Source organism: Gracilinanus agilis, chromosome 5 (assembly GCF_016433145.1).
Source record: "Gracilinanus agilis isolate LMUSP501 chromosome 5, AgileGrace, whole genome shotgun sequence".
Taxonomy (NCBI): domain Eukaryota; kingdom Metazoa; phylum Chordata; class Mammalia; order Didelphimorphia; family Didelphidae; genus Gracilinanus; species Gracilinanus agilis.
The window spans coordinates 183,026,447-183,044,306 of NC_058134.1; the positions used below are offsets into that span (position 1 = coordinate 183,026,447).

Genomic DNA, 17,860 nt, shown 5'->3' on the forward strand with positions numbered 1-17,860 from the left:
TCCTCGTCTACATAATATTAATTTCTTTGATGACTAAATTTAAGTTTTATATTATTTTTAAACACAGAAGTGAAGAAAAACTTTTACACAAGTCAAATCTGCGTGAACAGTCCCCAGTTCACATTTCTTCAGGATTCCTGTCAGAGTCAGCATATCGTGAGATATCCCTTAAATGTGCTGCTACAATAAGCACCTCTCCAAGTACAGGACTGACTGTTTCTAATGTACCAAAATCTTCTAGATCATCTTCAACGAATTTTTTCAAAACTGACAACACAAGTAAGCATAACATTGAAAAAAAAATGAAGCCGTTTTCAAAGAAATTCTATGTAGGTGTGGTAGACAAAAATGGCCATTTCTTGAGTGTACCTAATTAGAAAATAGGCATTGTTTTTGTATTATCATAGCCTGCCACTATTGACCATTCCTATACCATTAAGTTATCTTCATGAGTTTTCTTAAGTAAAACTACCTTAGCACTTGGAAGCTAACCTATTGTGAATGCTGAACCTTTCAAAATTTAGCTAAGCTGGTACTAAAAGGACAGACCTATATCCATTATTAGAACTATACTCTAAAACTTTCAAGGTCAGGTAAGATCTGTGGAGCCTGTACTAATGTCTAAACCCTATAATAAACCACAAAAGTAGTGTTTCAGTGGGGAAATTCTTCTCTTACAACTCCATTGTTAAACTTCTCTGGCACAAATTTTTTCTTACCAGTTGACAGAAAATCTACAGAGATTGTCTACAGGTAGAAATCCCATTGCCAGGAGTTTGAGAGAACTGGGCAGATATGGGAATCAGATTCTGCCCTAAACCACCTTCAACTTCAATTCTTTTATAAGTTTGTCAGCCCATGTGAGGCTGTAGAAGGGTTGCCCTTTGTATCTAACTAGAAAAAGCACTAATTTCATTTCTGGTTGAGTGTGAATTGATCCAACCATTCTGGAAAACAATTTGGAATTAAAAGAATGACTGCCTTGACATACCACTACTAGGTTTGTACCCTAAAAAGATAGTAATGAAAAATGTTTGTAGTCGCACTCTTTGTGGTGGCAAAAAATTGAAAAATGAAGGGGAGGGGTGTCCCTGGATTGAGGAATGGATGAATAAATTGTGGTATATGATGGTGATGGAATACCACTGTGCTATAAGGACTGATAAACTGGAGGATTTCTATATGAACTGCAAGAATCTCCAGGAACTGATGCAAAGTGAAATGAGCAGAACCAAGAGAACATTATACACAGAAAGTGAAACATTGTGGAACAATACAATGTAATGGACTTTGCTACTACAAGATAATCCCAAGGGACTTATAAGAATATGATCTACATCAAGAAAAAGAACTGTGGGAGTAGAAACATAGAAGAAAAACAAGTCTTATTTGTTTATATGGATGTATGATTGGGGGTTTTGGTTTTAAAAGATTGCTCTATTATAAAAATGAATAATATGGAAAATAGGTATAAGTGATAACATTTTATAACCCAGTGGAAGTGCTTATTGGATCCAAGAGTGGGGAGGGAAGAGGGGAGGGAAAGAAAATGAATCATGAAAATATTTTTCAAAAGATATATGTTTACTTGTAAAAATTTTAATTTTTAAAAAAGAAAGGAAAGGAAACAGAGATAATTTAAAATTTTGGTTTGTGAAGACAAGTTGAGGCAGACTAGTCATCTTCTTTTAGTTCAGATCCTAAACAAAGCTATATTTTTAGACATTCTAATAGATTTTAATTTGGAAGAGAAAGACTCAGATGTGCTATCTACTTCTAACCAATAATGTTTTTGCTAGCAGCACCAAAATCTCAGGTTGATTTTTCCTCTAGTAACATCATTTAATTGACATGTCACAAAAATATTCACTTAGTAGGTGTCATTTCATAGCTTCAGGATTAAGATTTTAAAGATTCTCATTGAGGTGATAGTTTTATATTAATAATAAAATAATGCAAATCATATAATATTTCATGATGATTGGGAAAAGACAAAGTAAATTACTGCTTCTTTTTTAAATCTTTTTATTTATCTGACTCTTGGTCCCTATTTCCTTTGGAAAGGTAGTAGCAGCACCTCTGTCCCTGTGCTCCCGAAACCACATTTTGCAGTACTTACACCACAGTCCAGTGTCTTAGGAGAAGGGGAGGATTACTTTAATTCTTTGTTCTTCGACTCAAAGAGACGCTTCACACATTCTGAATTCCTTGATAGAAATAAAATTTTGCCTCCAGATGAAGACCACACATCTAGATCCAGGTACATGGTCTTGTATAAACCAGTTAATATTTAATGGAGAGGTTCATGTGATTGGGGTTTAAAGGGCAGGGACTGGCAGGAAATTGTCTTGAACAAGAAGTTCTCATTTTTCATTGTCACTGATTTATTCTATAACTCTGAGTAAGTCATATTCCATACCCTCCCTTTTTTAAAGCAGCAAACAGCAAATAAATGGTAAGTCTTAACTCCAGATAAAATATGCCAGATTGCCAAAGCATTAAAAAAAGAACTGAAAATAATTCAGTTGTTCAAGGGTCAGTTATCTAGTTGATGGTTTATTTAAGATCATTTTTCCCTTATTTTGCAGTTCCTTATTCTTTTGGCCTTTCTCCAACTTCTTGGTTCTTTTAAAATGACCCAAAGCAGGAATAGAGAAAATTTGCCTTTTCTCAAACCAATGTAGTCTCATGATTATTAGAGCTCTGGTAAAAAAAAAATCTATCAGAAAGGATAGAGGTGGAAATGGTGGAAAAGAACATTGGTTACATCAAATAAGGCCAGATAATGAAGAACCTTAAATTTAGATTTATATTGATTCAGATCCGATGTGGTAAAAAATAGTATACCATTGACAGTTTTAAAGCATGAAATGATTAAACCGATGTTAAAGGATGATTCAATCTGTCAGTGTTGTGCAGAATGGATTAGAGGAGAAGAAAGATGAGTCAGGGAAGCTGTTCTCTTAATCCAGGCACAAGGAGGTAAGAATATGGGAAGAAGGGAGAGGTAGTAATGAGAAGAGATGTGAACAATGTGAAGAGGTATTGCAGAGGGAAAATGGACAATATTTAGGAATTAGTCAAAGATAACTATCTTTTTCAAGTCTGAGTAACTGGGTTGAATGTTAGCATAATAGAAATTGTGAATTCTGAATTCAGAGCAAACACTGGTTAATTCAGTTTTAGGACATTTTAACTTTAAAATGGTTAGAGATTTCATATGAGAACACGGGAGTGAAGACAGCAATTTGGGATTTATTAGCATAGAGATAGTTTGAACCAGTGAATTTGGATGAATTTTCTAAAGGAAAGGCTAGAGAAGGAAGATCAGAGGACCAATGGCTGAATTCACTTAAAGGTTATTCTGTCAAAGATTTATGAATCTTTAGAACAGTATTACTGATGTTTATCCAAACTCCACCCTATGTAAACACCCAAAGAATGGAAATAACAGGTTTGATAAATTTAATTCAGGTGAGACCCTAAAAAAGCAATGTTTCTGTGAACAAATAATGACCATCATATCTAGAAAAGAATTACTCTTAACTAAATTGATTCCATCAGGTTTGGCTATATCATTCTTGACTTGAGTACCCTAGGTTAATTTTAGGAATTGCCTTAGAATATTGGTTCTGTTTTAGTATAAGACAGAGTATAGGAGAGAATATTTTCTGAGGGAAGATTCTAAGTTCCCTCCTCCATGAAGTAAAGATGGAGGAAGGTGGTAAGTATCCAGTTATAAAGGGAAAAGGAAATTGGCAGGGAGGTTAAAGGAGAAGATTCCCCAAAGCACTTGCTCTAGAATAGATGAGTTCTGAGATTTCCAAAAGAGAGGGTATCTTCCTCATTTCCGCCAGCATTTCAATGGGTACTGGGTATGTTGAGATGGGGAAGAAAGCAGAAGACTTCTTCTTTGCCTATGACTAAAAATACCAGGAAGTAGAATACAGAATTTACCCATCCTAGTTCTTTAGACATTTGAGACAAGATAGGTCTTTATTATGGAACTTTTAGGACAGATATAATGTCCCTAACCCCATCAACCATCAGGCTAAATAGATCCTCTACCAAATCGAAGTTGGATTTATGAGGAAATCTTGATAGTTTCTCCCTCCAGCCAATTGACTACAAGTTTTAGGCAGGTATGAACTACAGCTTAGAGGCAGTTCTAGGTAATAAGTTAACTTGTTTACTATTACCTACAAGTAATAGGAAGCATTTAAGAGCAAATTAAAATAAGATTACTAGCATGGAACTGTCCAAGAGAACCTACCTAAAGTCAGTGCAAGTAATTCAATAGTGGCCATTTTACAAAATAGCATGGTACATGAAGCAGTGTAAGCAGTTAATTTTTTTTCATTAAGAGGAAGAATGCTAATTTAGTCGTAAGGCTCTTAGTACAGGATGGCATGTTTATAAGGAGAAAAGAAAAGACATTGGAGAGATAATGCCATCATGCTCAACCAACTATTTAATGTTCTCAATAGCACATACTATGACTTAGTTTGGGAAGACTAAGAGGTGAGGAAAGGAGAATGAACAGGTTCTCTAGTCCATTTTTCTTACCCTAGTACGTGAGTTTAAATGAAAAAAAGAAAAAGGATTAAAAAAGCTATCTGACAAAAGATATGTCCTATCTTCATGTATTTGAAGTATTTGTATGTGCCATGTGTAGAAGTATGTACCATAGATTTGAGACTTTATTCGTTGAAAAAGAAGGAATTTTAATTCTGATATTTTATAGAGAAGAGTCTTTTAGTAAAGCAAAATATATTAAACTTAAAGGTAAATGCATCTTTAAGATTAATTAATATCACTTTTGAATAATGAAGGTTTAAGAGAAAGCATGTATACCAATTAATTACATGTATGTGTAATTTCTTTAAAGACTCAAGATATTGCAATGGCTTGTTTGTCTATTTAAATACACAATTTATAAACGAATGCTTAGTATCTTATCCAAAAAGACACAAAAGAAGCTTCTGTTTGTTTTTTTATCACAAAACAATAACATTTGTAAAATAAAATAGAATGTTTCATTTCATTTCTAGAGTGGAGTATAATGATAGTGAATGTTCTCTTTCAAGGAAAGAAAAGCAGGCATTTGGTTGGTAAGAAATTAATTATTCCCCAAGTACCCCAAATTCTAAGATAGATTGCTATATATGTGTGTGTGTGTGTATATATATATGCATTATACATGCTAGTATATAGCACTGACAAAAAGTAAACAACAACAAAAACTATAAATGTACCTCAGATCAAGAATATAGATCTACTTGTGCCTGTAAAAATGAACTTGAGTTTCTTCTATAGAGACCACATCAGATTTTGCTAAAGAGAGTCATATTGAAGATGATAGGAAATAACTATGAGTTTTAATTTCTAACACTGGCACTGCCATCAAACTAGTTAGGAATTTGGAACAAGTCACGGCTTCTGAGCCTTTGTTTCCACATCTCTAAAATGAAGAGGTTGGACTCGACCAAGAATTCTTTTTTATGTCATGGACGACCCCTCTGGTCATCTATGAAACTGTTTAAGAAATCCTTCTCCAGAATAATATTTTATATTTTCAAATTGAAATAAAGAGAAATGCATAGTTATAAAGGAAAATAATTATATTGAAATGCAGTTTTAAAAATATTCTTCCATGCCAGTTTATGGATCCCCACAAGTTCAAAACCTCCCCACAGAAGCAGACCCCAAGGTTAAGAACTTTTAGATTATATGATTTCCCAGACACAGTATGTGTCTTTAATCCTTTGTTTTAGATGTTTTTCTATTAGTGGAATGGAGTTTTTTTCTAGGTCATCCATGCTCCCACCCAGGCCACCTTGGAGCTAGAATCTATAGCCAGGAAATTTTTATTTTATTGGAGAGCTCTCCAGCCTATGAAGTCAAAATGTTGATTTTATTAGCACTATCCTTTGAATAACCCAGCTGAACAGTTTAGACTAGAGGAAATGACCTCAACTTGACAAAGTAATTTCAGAAAGTGACTCAATCCATCAAAGCTTGCTTAATGCTACCTGTCATTAGGGTGGAAAAGAAATACTAGCTAATTTTGTTATTTTCAGTCTTTAAAACAGTAATTCAGTAAGAGAGAATGGAATTTAGAATAGCCGTTGGACATTTTGTTTGTTCTTAAAAGTCAATATCTTTTTATCCCTCTTTTTACTCCATAGGAACTACCCTAGAGCAAGATAAAATAAGAGAAAATTCCAAAACATTTAATTTTAGTAATATATATTTATTTTTATCTTTATCTTCCATCTTAGAATCAATAATGGGTTTTGGTTCTAAGGCAGAGGAGTGGTAAGGGCTGGGGAACAGGGTTTTAAATGACTTGTCCAGGATCACATAGCTAGGAAGTACTTAATAAGGTTACATTTGAACCCTGGCTCTGGGTTGGCTCTCCATCCACTTAAGAGTCATGACTATATCATAGACAATTGTGCTACAATATAAATATCTTAGTGTCATACAATAAACTTATGAAGTATTCAGAAAAAAAAAAAAGACAACTTGGTTTTCTCCCATTAAACTTCTTATGAGAAAATCACTCTGAACAATTTTTCTAGAGATAAAAAGACCTAGAGTATTTTGATAACTGGAAATACAGAGCTACATCATTCACCACTGCCTCACAAAGTAATCTGCCAAATGTTTACACCTCTCTGTAACTTAATTTCTTCATTTAAAAATAGAGACATTATTTTCCACCAATTTAAAATTTTTTCCATGTATATTTTCTCATTTTTTCTTAGCAACTAAGAAATACTTAGGGCAGGCATTATTATCCCAATTTTTCAGATGAGAAAATAAACATAGATTAAATGCTTTAGTGGCAAAGCACAGGCTCTTTCCAATAGAATATAACACTTCCACTTTAAGGCTTTCCATCCATAAAAGAACTATAAAACAAGAAATGAATACAGATAATAAATTAAAATAAATATAATCTTATGTTCCCAGAAATATTTTTATATTTCACGTAAGTCCTTTAATGGAGATAACAATTTTATGAAAAAAAAGAAAATGAATCATAAAAATTTAAGATATGCCTAAAGTCATAGAACATCAGGGTCTAAGCTATAACTAGATCCCAGTTTTTCTTAATGTTATGTTTTATCCATGAAAAATCAAAGGATTCTAATTTTAGATCTAGAAAAAGGGTTGCATAAGGTCATAGCTCCCAAGCTGACCTCAGGTCATGCAGAGAATTACAGTCAAAAATCTCCTCAAAAGTCACTTAGGCCAATCTTTACCCAAAGCATGAAACCTGACTTTAATATACGCAGATAGGTGGTATATAATGGATAGAGCTCCAGGCTTGGAGTCAAAAAGACTCCATCTTCCTGGGTTCAAATCTGGCCTCAGATGCTTAGTAGCTCTATGACCTTGGACAAGTCATTTAACTCTATTGGCCTCAGTCTCCTCATCTGTAAATTGAGCTGGAAGAAGGAAAAGGCAAGCCACTCCAGTATCTTAGCTGCGTGACCCTGGGTAAGTCGCTTAACTCTATTTGCCTCAGTTTCCTCATCTGTAAAATGAGCTGGAGAAGGAAATGGCAAAGCACTCCAATATCTTTGCTAAGAAAACACCAGATAGGGTCACAAAGAGTTGGACATAACTGAAACAACTGAAAAACAACAACAAACAATAGCTACCTCATTTTATACTTGAGGAAACCCAGAGAGATGACATGATTTGTACCCAAGTCCTTTGACCCACAATCTAAATGCAATGTTCTTTCCACTGTCACCTACAGCATCCCTATAATAATAGATTTTTCATGGAATTTTTAAAAATAGCAAATCCATATTCTTGTATTATTCTGCTATTAAATTGCTTTGGTCACAAAGATACAACCATTTAAAAGCATCTTGTGTTATTTTATAGTGCTCTTGGAGACCTTAAGATAGTTGAAGTGAGTGCCAATGGTTTGTTTGTGAAGCTATTTAACTGTTCTAACAACGAACTGGCAATTGGAGACCATATTCTCCAACAAAATGTGAATGGCCATGCAGTCTCTTTGTACAAATTCCACCCAAACATTAGAATGGCAGCCAATACTACAGTAACTGTGAGTATAAGATATAAACCTACTGAATGATGTGTGCGAAGATCCATTAATTTCATATTAATGACTATAATTATTATGAAAACATAGAATTACAATTGAAATCTCCTCAAAAGGCTCTTAGACCAATCTTCCCCAAAGCAAAAAACCTGTCCTTAACACGGACAGTCAAGGATCCATCTGGCTCTTCTTGAAGGCCTCAGTGGCGGGGCATTTGACCTCCTGAAACGGCCCTTTCAACTTTTAAATAGATCTATTTGCTATGAAATATGCTTCCCTGTGTTCATTACTCTTTGATTCTTACTTTGTTCTCCAGTGCCAACTCTTTATCTCATGATAGTCCTTTAGATGATAAACTAAAATAGCCATTATCTTGTATATTTTATACCTGAAACTGCTTGAAAACTCTTGGGGCTTTTTAATATTACCTGAAGCATTCTATGATCTCATCCAGGGATGAAGGCATTTTTCATGTGCCCCTATTCCTAATTTATCAGAATATCCTAGAGCATCTTGTGAGTCCCCCAGCCTGTGGTACCAGTCCTTCCAAAATGCTCCAAATGTGGTCTTCCCAGGGCAGAGCAGAGTGAAGCCATCACTTCTCTTCTGGTCAATCCTCTATGTCCCTTAATGCAGCCTAAGATATAGATTAGTTGTCTTTTTCTTTGCTCTGATGACTAATCTTGATAGTTTACTAAAATCCTTTTTTTTTTACATTAATTGCTTTTTAGCCATTCCTACTCAATCCCACCATTGTGCAATTGATTTTTCTTAGCATGGTTATAGGACTTTACAGTTATATCTGCCTGTTATGTTTCATCAAAATTAGAATAAATTAAAGTTCTGGGGTTTTTGTAAGGATATCTTTTACTAATAATTTGAATTCTCTATATGTCCTCCCCTCATTCCCAGGAGGCATACATTTTGATGAATAATAAAAAAGGAAACAAAAGATAGTCAACTGGAGCCAATAATAGATGTTTAAAAAAAAAAGTTAAAAAAAAAGAAGAGCAAAAGGTGCATTCTAATATCTTTGCTTCTAGGCCAAACCCAGTCATTATAATTACAATGTTCATGTTTTGTTTACATTGTTGTAGCTATCATATATTTTGTTTTTCTAAATTCAAGCTCTTATCTTCCCAAGCTTCTGTGAATTTTTCGTATTTGTTGTTTCTTAAGGTACAGCAATATTCCATTCCATTCATGTACCAGAATTTGTACACTCATATATACTCTAATTGAAGGGTATTTACTTTTCTAGTTTGCTACTATAAAAATATTATATTTAAATATATCTATTATAAAATATATTGTTTATATAAAATATATTATAAAAAGTATTTGAGTCTATGAGATCTGACTTTGACTCCCTTGTGATATATGACCAGCAGCAGGATATCTGGGATATTTTCTTAACATAATTCTAAGTTACTTGTCAGAATGCTTAGACTAACTCACAGCTTTCACAATGATGTATTAGTCTAGCTTTCCACAACCTTTTCTCCAGCATTGATTAGTTCCTTTGTTTGTCATTCTTGCTAATTTTCTGCTTGTGAGCTGAAATAGTTTTTCTTTAATTTCTATCTCTTCTTAGTAGTAATTTCAAGCAATACTTCATATGGTTCTTAAATCATTTCAGACTCTGCCTCATTTAAATCTAATTCACACACAAATCAAGACATCAACTTATGATGTCATTGATCCTTTTTGAAAATGAAGGACAATGATTTGCAGGTCTATTTGATTATATATATTATCCACTTACCCATTTGAGAATTGCTCTTGTTCTAATTTCAGTTTATATCTTGGATTTCTGACCTTTGTCAGAGATACTGGAAGCAAAAGTTTTTCTTCCAGTTGGTCACTTCCCTTCTTATCCTAATTGCATTGATTATTGAAATTATATTTGATCTTTTGTGATTATCTATACCCCTTGTTTGGTGAAGAATTCTCTACAAGACATAGCTGTAAGAGAGGTACTTGATTTTGTTCTTTTTAAAATTATTTTATTGTATGACCTTTAATATTCAGGACACATGAGATTTTAATTTTATCCTATATGTTAACTCCCTTCATTATGTCGCTCACAAATTTGATAAGGATGTGATTTATGCCTCATTTAAGTCATTGATGAAGATGATGAAATGATCACAGACAAAAGTGGCTAATTTCATTATTCCACTGGAGTCCTTTCTCCAGGCTGAAATTCACCAACGTTCTTTAGATTTCGTCTAGTTCTGACTAGATTCAACTAGTTCTGAACCTATATAAGCATGTTATCCTCTAGTCTATCCACTTATGGATAGAGTGCTGGGTCTGGAGTCTGGATGACTCATTTTCTGGAGTTCAAATCTGGCCTCAGACACTTCTAGTTCTATGACCCTGGGCAAGTCCCTTAGCCCCCATTGTCTAACCCTTACCACTTTTATGCTTTGGAAATAACACACCCCTGTCTCCCTACATCTTAATTCAAGGTCCAGAAAGCTGAATTCATTTTTCTGAAGCCATTTAATAAGCCAGCTCTTCATTTCCTATATCCTTCCTTCCTTATCCAAAATCTCTGGCTGCTTGGCAACAGTGATGAAAATATCATCCTTATGCCAAAATTCTTCAATTTCTTCATAAGGATTATTTCAGAGTTCTTTCTGATTGTAGAATTCATGCTTATTCAAATCACCAAGAATACATGGCATGGTACTCATCAGATTGGATATGTACTCAATATTTTCTGGCACATTTCAAATGTTTCTGTCCTCAAAATACAGTTGCCCTCCAGGTTGTCTATATGATGTCAACTGTCACTTCCTTACCCTGAGCAAAAAGTTCCTTCCCACCAAAATAAGCATTTTCTTCTTGGAGTGGCAGTTGCTGCTCACACTCTTGATGTCATCTGTTTACCATGAAAAAATAAGGTCCTTCTGAGAAGTTCCAGATCCAACTTAGTAGCCAAGAAAATCTCTTCATCCTAATGAAATCCTTATCTTGCCCTTTCAATTGCACTGTCCTATTCTCTGGATAAATGCTCACTTTGGCAATATATTGCCACAGTTTTATCCCTCAGATGTATAATGTCTTTGACATTAATAATTTTATGTTTATGTTACATCCATGACTTATTAGAAATTTTGTGAAAATAGCATGTAGATTCCCTGCCAAATATTGAGTGCATAAAGTACTCTGATTCTTACTTGAGTTGACTCACATCTAACAAGAGAATCAAAGAGTTCATTAACCTGGAAATTGATTATTTAGTTGGAGACTGATTTCTTTTTCTGTTTCCTATAGGTTTGGGCAGGAACTTCTGAGATGAAACAGAAGCCTCCATCAGATTTTGTTTGGAAGGAACAAGACAAGTTTAAAACAAGTCCCAACTGTACAACCATCCTGTGTAACCCTGATGGTCAAGTCAGTGTCAAGATTCTTAACAGTTGCTTTTAACTTAATAACATAAACCTTCTGTTGTCCTCTCATCCCTTCATCTTACCCAGGATATTTTGGCATGAAAATTTAGCAAGAAACACAACTAAATACAATCATAGACTCAGACAAATTGACTGCATTTGCTCTCCAACACCAAATATGTTAAAACTAGATGGAGGGCATATAGAGCAGAAAAAGTCCTGAATTTGAAATCAGGTTTCAAACCCCTAAGTCACTTAAACAGTATAAAAGAGCAGTTTTATTATGTGAATATAAAAAAGAAAAGAGAAAAATAAATAAATGAATAAATATTATGTTGAATGTGCCATGGTTAGTAATGAGGACTCTGAATGATGCCTAAGCATCTACTCACTATATTATCAGTGATATTTAGATTCAGGATAGAGGAATACAGAAGAGGGAAAATATGAGAATGGCAGCAAAACTCAATTTTAAGTCTTTTCTGTTATTTTTGTCCCTGGTGGCTAGTATAGAAACTAAGTAGCTAAAGGGTATAAACAACAATAAATGGTTGAGGTGGGTTATGACCACTGTTAAAATCCTGCCTTTCTATCTCACCCATACAATGATTTTACTTAATCATATTGTTATTAACAGAGTAGACAAATGAGAATTTGAGAATTTCTTTCAGGCATCATAGATTTGTAGTTATCTCTCTTAAGTTCCTTTACTGACAGGGAACTCATTACTTAATGAATATGGGGAACTTTTATTTATTATATTCTCCTGAAAAATCTGAATTTAGAAAATAGTGATTTTTAATTTTTAATATATTAAAGGTCTTTGTCTCAGTAGTATGGGAACTCTCTCCACACACAGAGTTCAAACCTTCCATAACTTAGTGCATAAATCATAGAGAGATGCCTGAGGTTCAGGACAATTAAATGGCTTATCCATTGTCACATTGAGCTAATAATTATTGGAGACTCGATTTGAAATAAGGTCCTCTTGCCTGCAGGTCTGGCATTTTCATCTGTTATGCCAGATGTGATTCCTAACAAAATAAGTTAACAAATATGCATTGAAATTGATGGGGGAAATGTAATTGTAATTGAGGGGGGAAATTATTAACTAAAAAAATTAATTGATCCTGGTTCAAGGTAATGAGGGTGGGTCTCTATATATTTAAGAGAGATTTCTGCTATGAAGACTATTGTTCAGACTGCATTACAATATGTGGTACTGAAAGGTTTGTAGTATAAATCCGAGAGATCCCTCTCAGCATCTTTTTTTTTTTTAAACCCTTACCTTCCTCCAAGGCAGAAGAGTGGTAAGGGCTAGGCAACAGGGGTCAAGTGACTTGCCCAGGGTCACACAGCTAGGAAGTGTCTGAGGCCAGATTTGAACCTAGGACCTCTTGTCTCTAAGCCTGGTTCTCAATCCACTGAGCCACCCAGTCCCCCCCTCCCACCCAGCATCTTAACAAATCTGGGCTAAAAAAAATGGTCCATTCAAGGAATCAGGGATACCAAGTACTCACCAGGGAAATTACCAGGTACTTAACTAGTGACACCATAACTAGTGACCCTTGGTAGTCTTTCATCAGCTTTCATGCACTTCTCTTTAGGGCTCTTTGTAAAGTTAAACTAAATTTCCTACTGTCTCCATAAGATCTGATTTGAATCTCAGACACAGCGAAAAGGAGACATGGAGAGAACTATTTTTTTTTCCTAAGGCAAGAAAAAAATCATTGCCTGAGCATGAATTACAACTAAAGAATATTGTGTTTCTTAGCAGGCCATCAGAACTCTATTCTCTTCTTCATTGTTTATTGCAACTTGATTACACATTAAACACCTCCTTTTATTTAAAGATTCTAAGTGTTTTTTTAAATGTGGATTCTCAATTTTTCTTTAACAGATTTGGCACAGAGATTTGAGGTTACTTATTCAGAGGGGGAGAGGTCCAGGCCAGAGTTCCTCTTGGAAGAGTTACTAGCACTGAAGTTTCTTATATAAACCATAAGTTCTGTACATAGTGCTTTATATATAGTCTTGAGCCAGGTTTTAATACCTGTACTCAAAGGGAATCAACTATTTCCTATGCATTCTTATATACCCAAATTTGGATAGAGAATTTTGTATAAGTGTTAAAGATGAAATCAGAAGAGTGAAGAACAGAGAAGAAAGAATAGGAATTGTTACGGTCCTTCTGCGTCCACAAGGGAATCATAGAATGATAGGAATTAATGAAGAGGAGGTGTTTAGAAATCATCTCAGTCCCAATATAGAATTTAGAGCTAGAAGGGACTACAGAGAAACTAGTTCAACCTGTACTTTTACAGATGAGAAAACTGGAGACTAGAGAGGTTAAGCAGTTTATCCAAAATCCATGATGTGAGTCTGATTAGAACCCAAGTTTCTTTATTCAGCCTATAAAAACTAATAAAATCAAATAGAACTTTTATTTCATTCATGAAATATTCATGATACTTTTTAAAAACTGTGTTTAAGATAAAATTATTGAAAGGGTAGGGAGCTTCAACTCTGGCTCTATCATGAGATCTCATAGATACATAAAATCCAAGAATAGAAAAGGTCATCAGAGATAATCTAGAATGAGCTTTACCTAAATAATAATCCCTTTTACAATATATCCAGCAAGGGGTCATCTTAGTCTTTGCTTGAAGATGAGGAACTCACTGCTTCTCAGGGAGTCCATTCTACTTTTGGATAGTTATCATTGTTCGACCATTTTTCTGTTATGTGCCTAAATGAACCTGTGCTGCTATTTTTTGTCCTCTAAAGCCAATCAGAACAAGTATAATGCTTCTTCCATGAAACAAATATTTCAAGTTAACTATGAAGACAACACCCTAATGCTGTCTTCTCCAGGCTAAACTTCCCTACATCCTTCAACCAGCTTGATTATAGCATGTAAAGAGCCTTCACCATCCTGACTTCCCTCCTTTGGATGTTCTACAGTGGATCTAATAGCATTCCTAAAATGTAGTACCTAGACCTGGACCTAGAACTCTAGTTGGGATTTGTCTAAGAGTACAAGAGACTACCATTTTCTTATTCCTAGAAATTATGCCTCATTATTTATAAGCTCAGATTAGCTTTTTGGCTCCCATAATATACTGTTGACTCATGAAATCCACTAAAACCCCAGACCTTTTTCAGATGGACTGCTGGTTAGCTTACATACCCCTGATTTTCTACTTAGGAAGCTGATTTTTAAACCCATGTGTTTTGAGTTCAAAATATTAAATTTCATATTACCAATATTCTAGCCTGTCAAAATTTTGTTGAATCTTGATTCTGTCATCCAGTAGGTTAGCTAATCTTCCTAATATGGTGTCTTTTACAAAGATGATAGCATAATTTTATGAATGACCAGACTGAAAAAGCTTTTCATTGTCAACTTGAAAGGGATCTGAATTTGGTCTTGAACTATTTAACACTTTTATCAGTGACTTAGTTAACAATAAAGATGGCTTGCTTTTCACATTTTCAGGATGAACCAAGACTGGGAGGGATAGCTAAAAAAGTGAATGATGAAAACAATATTTAAAATATGCTCATAGGCTAGAACATTGGACTGAATTTAATAAATTAGATCAAATGTAATAAGGATAAAAGTTTTACATTTGTTTTCAATACATTGACTTCACAAATCCAAAATGAAGGAGGCATTGTTAGGTCACGATTTGAAAACAAATCTGGGGTTTTTTAGTGGACTGGGGTTTTTTTAGTTGAATTATAAGTAAACTGTGAAATATGAAAGAAGACAAAGAAAGCTGATGTAATCATGAGCATCACTGAGAGGCAAATCTTCTGGGAATAAGGAAATGATTGTTCTATAGTATTTTGCCCCAGTCATATTACATGTGACTGTTGTGTTCATTTCTGGGCACAATTTTAGCAGGACATGGATAAACTGGAGGGTAACTAAGATAATAAAAAGATCCTTGAGTTTATAGGTCGTTATAAGAATCATTTGAGGGATCTAGATTTGTTTAACCTGAAAAAGAAGATTTTGGTTAGGGGATCAGGAATTGCTGTAGTCAAGTATTTGCAGGTCTGTTGAGTGGAAAATGGATTCAATTATTACATTTATTCTGTTTAAGATCTCAAGTCAAAATCAGAAGCAATGAGGAAAAGTTTCGGCTTAATTAGAAAAATGAACTAGGCATAAGAGGTATGTAGAGGGTTCCACTGGACAGAGATCTTCAAGAAGAAGCAGTATGATAACCTGTCAGCTCAGATGTTATGATGAGAGATGTCTTTGCAGGGATGGGATGGACTAGATGACTGTTGAGATCCTTTTCCACTTTAAAATTCTATGATTCTTTAACTTGATCAGCATGCTACCTATGTCTTTATCCAAGTCATGTACAAAAATGTTCAAACAGCATAAGGCCAAGCATCAAACCATAAATGATTACTTTGGGAGATCTGGCTATTCTTCAGTTCCAAATCCACATGACTCTATTATTATTTCATCCATGAAAATAGCATGAGAATCTCTATCAAATTCTTTGTTTCCTAGTGCCTCAGTTTCTTCCTCTGTTTAAAGAAACCAGATACCCTTCCTTAAAAAATAATTATTATGTTCCATCTTAGAATCAATAATGTGTATTGGTTCCAAGGCAAAGGGCTAGTTAATGGGGGAAAGGAGGGTGGTCAAAAGACTTACCTGGGGTCACACAGTTAGGAAGTGTCTGAGGTCAGATTTGAACCAAGGACCTCCCATCTCTAGGCCTGGCTCTGAGCCACCAAGCTTTATAAATATCTAAATATCTAATAGAAAATTTGAAAACTAAAGCCCGCATAATACGAAACCTGCAAATAGTTAGACATGAATTAACATAAAACTACATTTAGGTGGACTGGAAAAAAAAACAGCCCTCTTTCCCATACAGCCATCCTTTGTGTCCTCAGATCCAAAATGGAAATAATAATATAACCAATGCCTACTTTACAGAGTCACTGTGAGGAAAACACTTTGGAGCTCTCAAAGTGCTATATTATAAGCCATGGAACAGTTTTCACATTGTTACAGCTTAAATCCAAATCTTCCATTTTATAAAACTAAACATTGAAAAGTATAAATCAGAAGCACCTATTGAGCACTTCTTGATTTTAAGTGTGGGGCAGCTGAGTGGTGCAGTGGATAAAGTGCCCAGCCTGGAGTCAGAAAGACTCATTATCCAGAGTTCAAATTTGGTCTCAGATAGTTACTAGCTATGTTATCTTAAACAAGTCACTTAACCCTGTTTGCCTCAGTTTCCTCATCTGAAAAATGAATTGGAGAAGGAAATGGCAAAACATTCCAGTATCTCTGCCAAGAAAACCCCAAATGAAATCACAAAGAGTCACATATGACTGAACAATATTTTAATGCTTCCTATGAAGAAAGGTCTAATTTTCAGATTTTACCATAATTTATTGCCATAATAAATATGTAGGATATTTAGGAAATAGAAACTCCTTACCAATACTGTAGTTGTGTCTGTGTGTGTGTGTCTGTGTGTGCTCTATAACCTTCATTCCCTCTTATCCTCTCAAAAACCACTGCAGCTTTATTAACACTTTATTGTCTCCTGTTTCCCTCTTAGTCGTTACCAGGAGGCAAAGAGAGATAATCTAAAGAATTAAAGAAAAATAAGGCATTTAGGGGGAATCCACAAAGCATTTGAAAACTTCACAACCCTGAATTTGAAGACAGTGTCCTCTGTGTTACTGTCTTTGGTGGCTTTGTCCTGCACTCCAATACATTTAACTTGGCATCATAAAATACCTAGGTACCCTTGGAGGGCAGAATATTCCCAAAATTAAAAACGTGTACTTATGAAAAGCAATAAAGTATTTTCCCTTTCACTTCTCCTTCATGATAGACTTCTGACAATGTTCTTTATTACCTGTTCCAACTTCTACGTAACAATTAAAATCTCCTACTTCCAAGTAACAAACTAGAGTATTTTGCTGTTTCTCTCTTCCCATCTTCTCATCCTAAATTTACATTGCTGAGGAATACTGACCCTCATAAAAACTTTAAAATTAGATTTAGTGATAGATAATATAATTCCAATCATCTAAGTAATATAAAGAATATTCTTGAATGGTATATTACAGTGATGACTGCTCTCTCTAGGCTATTGCTTGGTATACCCCTATCCACTGGAAGCAAGCATGGGAAGGAATTGACACTGAGAAAAAACATGATAGAAGCCCAGTAATAATCACATCACCTAAAGTACAAATGATCCAGGAATCAGAATCTGCACTATCCAAAGGAAAAACAGATCAGCCAAGCCCATCAATTCTGGAAGAACATGTTCGAGTTTTTCTTAAGAGGTACATACTTAACACATTATTGAGTGTTAAC

The 17,860-nt window shown here is 34.6% G+C and overlaps 1 protein-coding gene across 1 annotated transcript in view; it reads left to right on the plus strand.

The window, feature by feature from the left end:
• Nucleotides 1–17,860, plus strand: part of LMNTD1 (lamin tail domain containing 1) — a 32,890-nt gene that overhangs the window by 4,472 nt on the left and 10,558 nt on the right. The window contains exons 2-7 of the mRNA XM_044678559.1: nucleotides 68–279; nucleotides 2,065–2,260; nucleotides 5,052–5,111; nucleotides 7,906–8,089; nucleotides 11,372–11,491; nucleotides 17,627–17,829. Of these exons, the coding sequence (XP_044534494.1) occupies nucleotides 68–279; nucleotides 2,065–2,260; nucleotides 5,052–5,111; nucleotides 7,906–8,089; nucleotides 11,372–11,491; nucleotides 17,627–17,829 (975 nt within the window). The remainder of the gene's footprint in view (nucleotides 1–67; nucleotides 280–2,064; nucleotides 2,261–5,051; nucleotides 5,112–7,905; nucleotides 8,090–11,371; nucleotides 11,492–17,626; nucleotides 17,830–17,860) is intronic.